Below are 8891 nucleotides of genomic sequence, written 5' to 3'. Positions count from 1 at the left end.
TTTTGATTATGAAAGCGAAAGACTAATGTTGAGCTAAAGAAAAAAAAAAAATAAATTAATAAATAAATAAATAGTATCCAAATCAAGGAAAAGTTTATATCTTTATATACTTGAATGAAAGTGAAAGGGATGAAGCATTAGTTTGTTTAAAGTAGTTGAAGATGTTGACGAAAAAGATCATTTGATATTTCTGAAAAATTAGAAAGTTGCTGCAAATCTACATTTTGTGTCAAATTTTTACTCATTCTTTTTTTCGGTTTTGTGTTTAGTCGTGTTTAGTAACGGGATTTGCATTATCCAATTTGAAATAAATAAGAAAACAAGTAGTTATAGGCTATTAATTATTGATTTATTTATATCATATTGAATTTTGCATCAAAGCCATTTTGTGATGAAACATGCAACCAGAAGAAGAAATTACAACAATACGAAGTAGAGAGACTCACTGAAATAAATAAATAAATAAATAAATGAAAATATGCTTTGTAGTTTACGCGTTTATAATTATTCAAAAGCAATAAACATCAAGTTGTTAATAGTTTATAATTCTTTACTGCTATTAGTATTAATTTTATTATATTGCATCATAATTTTTCAAGATCTTTTCAATAACCATTATTGGTGGATATTTTTTATACGCACAAATATACTTTCTTTTTCAAAGTTACGTGAGTTAAGGATTCAAATTCATAACCAATTCTTACATAATTTGAAACTGATTGTAGAATACAGGGACAATGAATTTTGAGAAAATGGAATAATGAAAGGGGAATATTGTTTTTTTCTTTAATTGGTTACAAAGAGGACAATATATTCATTCGCTTGAGTATGATGAAAGATTTAATACTACGACTAGAACTTTCTGAGACCAGAAAATTGAACGATGTTCAATTCAATCTATTTTAATCATCAAACATTCCGATTTATAACAAAGAGGTATTAGGAAATTTTTGTCAGATTTGCAGCAAATAAAAGTAGTATCATGTACAAAGCGTTAATTAAATTGCTAATGAAATTACTGAGCTATGATACAACACGAAAAACGTATGCCGGCCCCAAAAGTACTAAATTACCTTTCTAGTACTGAAAGCTATAACTTTGTGAACCCTCTTACTCTTTTTTAGTTAAAGAAAACGGAAATTAAATTCGGGAAGGAACAATTTTGTGTATATTGTTGACTACTTTGATTTCAGACCAATCACAATAGGTTTATCGTAGTAGTTGATAATTTGCAATTTGATACCCTTTAAGGAAATTACTCCTCAAAAAACAAAAAAGAAAAAGAAGGTTTGACCTGTTCCTACTAGATTCTTGGCAGTTTTTATTACCTATTTGGTTCAAATAAAAGCTCGATTTGTAAATATTGTTTGTCTAGAGTCCATTGATAGCTTTATACATCAAGGAAACAATACAAGCTAAAGCACAGTATTGTTTTAGCAACAATTAATTTTGTCCAAAAGCACCCGACAGTATATGAACTCCAGAAAACTAAGAGTAAAATGGTACGCGAACAATTAGGCTACAATAGTGTCCAAAATTCAAAAACTGTTTCCATTCTTACCCGACCCGATAATTAACGGTCATACAGTGTCTTTGAATTTCATGCTTCTCTTAGTTTGTTGGTTTTACGTTTTCTATTTTTAGGATCAGTTTTGTATTGATTGTCTTCTTTTTTTTTTTTGTTTTTTGTATTGTTTTCGTTTCATAACTAAAATACTCAATACACAACTTGATAATAATTGCTTGATTTGGTTTTCTAATAGAGGGATTTTCCTATATGTGGAGTACGAGTGATGATTAGATTTTTTGGTTGGACAATTTTTATCACAGGATAGCAAATCCATTAATTTTGTAAATCCGTGATACGGTCATGGTATAGTTAATTCCGAATCAGCAAATCGTGTGGTCGTTACACCAGAAGACGATTATTCTATTCATGTTACAAGTTAGCACCCCCGAACCCTGAACAAAACTTTATATATCTTTATACGCTGAGGTTAATATATCTTGTAGATTTTAAGTTAAACTTGTCAACAGATAGGGGGCAGGAGAACATAACTATGCTCTACATCTCTTCCGAGGTTGACATCACTACTTCATCAAGATATTGCCAGGGATACGTCAAGATGATGTACCAATTCCAAAATTGGTCTATTAGAGGCGGGTTTTTGTTTTTTCTTTGTCCTTAATTATGACTACATATGCAGGATAGCAGGGTTGCGATTAAGTAGGGTTAGTGGTAATTGAAATTACGCAAACATGGGGTGTTTTTACATTCCAAACATATATTCTACCAACCTAAGCTATTTTGCAATATCTAATCATTCTTTAATTTAAGTGATCATAATATTAATTATTTTGAAGCTATTTTTTTAATTGCTTTCTTAACTAAATGAAACATTCTACTCGTGCATGAACAATTATTTAGATTACAAAATTACACGACTGCCGAGGCAAAGGGGGTTAAAAAAATCTATAGAATGTAAGTGCTCAATGCCCAATTTTGCTGCAACAACTTCTTGATGACCACCCTATTTGTCAATAATACAATCAAAGTATATTAACAACATCAATTGAAATTTGTTTATTGGTTTTATAGAGGTAATAAGTGTAAATTTGTTCACTGGGATATTTGACCATGAGGAATTTGTCACCGGTCAATTGCTTATTTCAGTTTCGATTAACTAAAATAGCTAATTCCAATCTTAATAGTAGGTACAACCAATGGGTCTTAAATTAGTTTATTAAAAACAACATACCAAAAATCTTTATACAAATATTGACTATTAATCTCTGGTCAACTCTTGATCTTTCCTGAATTTGATAACTCGAAAACGTGACACTGAAATGATTGACCCCAATCGTTGTATCGTGTTTGTGTATTTAATTTTTAAGCCACTATTTGTAATATTGTGACTTCAAGCTACTATATCATAACTCTTAAAATAACTTGTGATAGGATAAACTATATTTTAGTGTTCATATATTGAAGTGTATTTCACAAAATATTCAGAAAAAGGTATACGTGACTATTTAATATTTATTTTTAAATATCATATAGCAATTAATAAGGTGAATTATTTCGATTAAATTTCTTTTCTTTAAAAAATTAAAGCCATAATAGCTGTAACAGCACATAAGAGTTCAATACTGCTATAGATGGAATTAATAGCACCAGCATTCTTAGAAGATTGAACAGTGACATTAGTGGAGTTTACCACTTTTTGGTCACGTTTGATTGCGTCAAAACCAACATTAAAACCAGCATTGGCATTAGCCTTTATTCCGTTTGGACTAATTTCAACACCTTTTCCAATGTAGCCCTTGTAACCAAAGTGGCCGGTTGGACAACCTAAATCAAAAGTTGCTGAACCAGTGATTCCCAAAGTCACTGTTTGAGTCAATGGAGCATAAGTTGTAAGGACAGTTTGGATATCAGAAGTACTGAGTGTGACAACAGTGACACCAGTTGTTGCAGTTGTTTTATGACAAACATCATTAGCACAAGAAGTCAAGGTGACGACTTTGGTTGTTTCAGCAGTAACAGTGACATAGCTTGTGTAGTAAGAAGTGACACCAGTAGTGTAGTATTCTGTTGATAATGAAGAATGAACAGCATTAGTAGGAGTGACAAATTGAGAACTTGACTGAACATCGGTTTCTGAAGAGAAGTTAGTGGTTGATTCTTGATTTGTTGCAGATGAGACGACATTAGTGGATTCAACTTTGCGATGGAAAGAAGGCTGGGAAGCTATTTCTTGACTTGTTGCAGACGAGACAACAGTAGTGGATTCAACTTTGCTATGGAAAGAAGGCTGGGAAGCTATTTCTTGACTTGTTGCAGGAGTTAAAGCAGAAGTAGATTGAGTTGTAGATTCAGTATTTTCTGGGATGTTCGACTGAGGGATATATTTGGTGACGGTCACTGGAGTACATTGACAAATCAGATTTGAAGTATTTTCAAAGGGGAATTCCAGAGATGATGAAATGGCAGCCAAAGAAGTGCTTGTTTCTGTCAATTTGGTTTTATGTGTCTCGGTGTTCTTTGATTTGGTATGTTTGGTTTCTCTGGATTGAGATTCTGTAGAGCCACTAAAATCACTGGTTGTTGGGGCACCAGTTGTAGAATCAATGTTGTTGTTGCCAGTATTAGTGGTAGAAGCAGTGTTGACATTACCAGTAGTAGTTGCAGAATCATTGTTATCTTTACCAGTAGCACCAGTTGCAGAAGCAATGTTCACATTATCAGTAGTGGCAGTTGTAGAAGCACTATTGTTATTACCAGTAGCACCAGTTGTAGAATCAATGTTGTTGTTGTTTCCAGTATTAGTGGTAGAAGCAGTGTTGACATTACCAGTAGTAGTTGCAGAATCATTGTTACCTTTACCAGTAGCACCAGTTGCAGAAGCAGTGTTCACATTATCAGTAGTGGAAGCTGTAGAAGCACTATTGTCATTACCAGTAGCACCAGTAGTGGAAGCTGTGTTATCGTTACCAGTAGTGACCGTGGATAAAGTGTTACCTGTAGCACCAGTTGTGGAATCATTGTTGTTGTTGTTGCCAGTAGCTCCAGTTGTAGAATCATTGTTGTTGTTTCCAGTAGCACCAGTTGTGGAATCATTGTTGTTGTTGTTTCCAGTATTAGTGGTAGAAGCAGTGTTGACATTACCAGTAGTAGTTGCAGAATCATTGTTATCTTTACCAGTAGCACCAGTAGTAGAAGCAGTGTTCACATTATCAGTAGTGGCAGTTGTAGAAGCACTATTGTTATTACCAGTAGCACCAGTTGTAGAATCAATGTTGTTGTTGTTTCCAGTATTAGTGGTAGAATCGGTGTTGACATTACCAGTAGTAGTTGCAGAATCATTGTTTCCGTTACCAGTAGTAGTTGTGGCAGCAGTGTTGACATTACCTGCAGTGGAAGGTGGGGATTTATTCTTTTCATTACCGGTAGCACCAGTTGTAGAATCAATGTTGTTGTTTCCAGTAGCTCCAGTTGTAGAATCATTGTTTCCGTTACCAGTAGTAGTGGTGGCAGCAGTGTTGACATTACCTGCAGTGGAAGGTGTGGATTTATTCTTTTCATTACCGGTAGCACCAGTTGTAGAATCATTGTTGTTGTTGTTGCCAGTAGCACCAGTTGTAGAATCATTGTTTCCGTTACCAGTAGTAGTGGTGGCAGCAGTGTTGACATTACCTGCAGTGGAAGGTGTGGATTTATTCTTTTCATTACCGGTAGCACCAGTTGTAGAATCATTGTTGTTGTTGTTGCCAGTAGCACCAGTTGCAGAAGCAGTGTTATCATTACCAGTAGTTGCACTTGTTACAGCAGTAACTTCAGATGTAGCAGTAGCTTTAGTAGGTGTCACTTGTGAGTCTGTGTAAACATAGGTGGCAACACTTTCAGTTGGAATTTCAATAATGACCCAACCAGAAGTGGTAATGGTGGTTATGTATTCTCCAGTCCAAGTATTAGTTGTAGTTAAACAAGAAGTGGTAGTTTCTGGGACATCAACAATAACAGTATCGGTTTTATCACCAGTAATAGTACTTGCAGTAACATAGGTTCCAGTCCAAGTAGTAGTGACAGTAACTTGAGGATTTGGGGTATATGGGACTTGGACAATCACAGTGTCAGTCTTGGTACCAGATTCAGTGACGGTAGCAGTAGTGACTTGGGTCCAAGTAGTGGTGATAGTAACTCGAGGGTTTGGAATAGGAGCTTCAGATGTGGCACCGCAGACAGTGCTAATACCAGAAGTACTTGTATACCAGGATCCAGATTGATCAGAAGAAACAACAACAGCATCAATTTCAGTACAAATGGAACCATCAGTTTTGGTTGTAGTGATAGAGTTGGTTGAAGTAGTTGGTTCAGCACCTGGAGCAGGATGAAGTCCTGGACAAACTTGACAAATGGATGGTCTGCCCGGATTTGGGGCTGGACCATTATATTTAATAGCACCATGGAAAACAAAAAGGAATCCAACAGATTCATCGGAACAAAGTTCAAATTTAGAAGGATCGTAACCAAGACCAATATCAAAATTTTGGGTAAGTAAATCAGTAACTTTCAATGTCAAAATACCAGTCCTTTCATTATAAGACCAACCACGTTTATTAAGAAGTGGTAAGTTCAATAAAGGTAAATTCAATCCAATTTTATGAGCACCGTTACCACCAAAGTTAGCAACTTTAAATGTTTGTGGGAATGTTGTTGCAACAACTTGTATACTTGGATTACCTTCACCCATGTATATAACCTGTTCTTTATCAATTGGGAACAACGAATTTTCAATGAAAAATGACGAGCTCTTCTCTAAGGCAATACAACCACTACCATCGATGGTAGTTACTTGTTTAAAAATCAGATTGGTAAAACAAAGAGTACCATAGTTTTCAATTGAGCCACCAAAACGACCCAAGATAGCCAAAGCCTTTGAGGGGAACTTTTGAAAAATATGCACACGTCCATAATTCTGCCATTGTTGAGCAGTAAAGGCAATAATTGGTGGCAACCATTTCCCTTGGAAAGCAAAGATAGCATCACCAGTGTTAACGAATGAAGCACCAAAAATGTTACAAATGGCTGCAGCATAAGACTCGATAGTGTTGATAACCAATAAACCATCATTTTTAACTTTGTTGAATAATCCAGCGACATTGAGTAATAAAGCTCTACCAGTAGATGTAATGTATAACTTGGATTTTTCTTCAATGGTAAGATCTCCTTTAAAAAGACAATCGAAAGTATTAACTAATGAAAATGATGCACCATTCCGAATGGAAATATCACCGACATTAAAGTCGAAATCATGATAATGAATTAATGAGCTAGAAACATCGTAACTAGCAAACACAGTGGTTGCTGTTGCAATGAATAGGAAAACAAAGTTTTTTAACAACATTGGAACAAAAACTTTTTTGATGACTAGAATACCCTAAAAAAGAAACAAGAACCAAAACTAATACTAAATCCAAATCTTCATAGGGAAAACAGAGCTGTTTAAATAATCAAATGTTTAGCGTATATATTTGCCATAAAGAAACATATGGTCCAAAAATTATATGAAACATATTGTTTACGATATTCCTGGAAGTTTTGCTCGTAAAAGCTGCAAATTGATTCTCTTTTCTTCATAGGTTTGAATATTATATCACAATAGTTAACGCAGCCTTCATCATCTCTAGCAGATTTAGTGTCAAAGAATCTTTTTTTAAAATTACTTTCTGAAACAAACAAAGCATTATTGTAAGTACATAATTTGGATATTGTGAATATACTGAACAAAGTATGGTGTTACTTTTCTTGCAAAGAAATTTCAATTTGGCACGTATTCTGGTGATTCTGCAAGATAATGCGTATCTAATACGAAGAAATCTCAACAGAAATTTTTACTAGATAGTTAGCTAGACCCTTGTAACCCTTGATATTTAACCCTTTATTTTCAGAAACAAAAAAAAGTGAGTTTTAATCATGAAGGCAAGCTGTTTGGAGATTCCGTGATTTTAACTAACCATTTCGTACTCTAGCTTTTACTAATCGAATATTAAAGGCCATAAAGGCCACACTTGCGTTTCTATTTAGCGCGTTCTCATTGTCATGTACCAATTGCCAAGTGTCTGCAAACATTTCCCAATGATTGGCTTATTTTGTGGATGTGAAATAATCAATTGAACACTTTGTTTGGAAAGAACCATACAGACAATAATGAAGTAACGGGGAATAAGAGCACTTTCAATGTGGTATAACCTTGAGGCAAAAGAGTAATTTATTTCTCTTTTCACTCTTTGCCGATGGAATTGAAATTTTTTTTGTTTTCTTTTTTTTTTTTTTTTGGTGATTGTGTTTCTATTATTGTACCAATGGGTGTAATCAATTGTTCACAGTATTGAACATGGTAAACATTGCTTTTATGGGTCCCATTGTCGCAAAATGTTGGGTGGGCCCATAAATCTTCCTGTTTCAAATTTGCTAAATCTTCTGGTGAATACAAAACCAATTATTCGTCTAAAACAATAATGACACTAATACTACTGTTGGACAAAGATGAAAAAAAAAAAAGGGCCAAATGAAATACCCTCAAAGAAATATACTGGACATGATCGTTTTGTCATATTTTGCTTTTGAAAAATTTTATCTGTAGCGTTCTAGATACATCTAACTACCTACTACTACTGATCAAACTAAAAACTAGATCTTGATGTCATGCATTCTTTAAAAGGAACTAGAATTAGAAAGTATAAAATAATTTGTTTTCTTTAATTACAGACAGGGATCGGTAATTAATTAATGCGATTGCCTATAACGCCTCTCTAGTCTTTTTCTTTGTACGTTCATGTTTGGTTTAATGATTGTATTTTAGTTTATCATCTCTCGTCTATTTACTAGTACTGTGATTGTTGTTTTCTCGTGTTTATTCTGCAAAAAAAAAAAAACAAATAATAAGAAAAAATGACAATGTAAGTAATAAACTCAATTGTTCTACCCTTTATTTATTCAAATTTTTTTTTTCTTCTTTACATTGTTTAAGAGTAACAATTAATATCCTTTTGACCGTGAACATTTCCTATATTCAATCTTTGTATAGGAAATTTTTAAAGGTAAACAAATAAACGACACAAACAGAACACTGGGTTCGGATATAAGATTGATTTTCATACCGAGTACTGGTAACAAATCAATTCGTTTGTTGTTGTTGAGGGATTTATTCGTGTAAATTGTGATGTACATCAAAGCGGTCTTTGCTTCTCTAAGCTATTGTAAAGCACATTTAGTAATTGGGTTATAATTTATAACCCTGTTTTGTACGCTTGCAAAAAAAGAAACCATTCATTTTCAGAATGTGTATTGTATTAAGTTTAACACTCTTGCAATTAACAAGATATGA

The 8891-nt window shown here is 33.8% G+C and overlaps 1 protein-coding gene across 1 annotated transcript; it reads right to left on the bottom strand. All coding sequences in view use genetic code 12, as the record gives it.

Annotated features, from left to right (window-relative positions):
- Nucleotides 1-3101: 3101 nt before the first annotated feature.
- Nucleotides 3102-6908, bottom strand: CD36_80540 (cell wall mannoprotein, putative; the record flags this gene model as incomplete). Its single annotated transcript, XM_002418957.1, has 1 exon — nt 3102-6908. One exon carries the CDS (start codon nt 6906-6908, stop codon nt 3102-3104), a length of 3807 nt encoding a protein of 1268 aa, XP_002419002.1.
- Nucleotides 6909-8891: the final 1983 nt, after the last annotated feature.

The sequence above is a fragment of the Candida dubliniensis genome, chromosome 3 (genome assembly GCF_000026945.1).
Source record: "Candida dubliniensis CD36 chromosome 3, complete sequence".
Taxonomy (NCBI): Eukaryota; Fungi; Ascomycota; class Pichiomycetes; order Serinales; family Debaryomycetaceae; genus Candida; species Candida dubliniensis.
The sequence above is the reverse complement of the archived record's forward strand: the minus strand, read 5'-3'. Positions and strand labels throughout refer to the sequence as shown.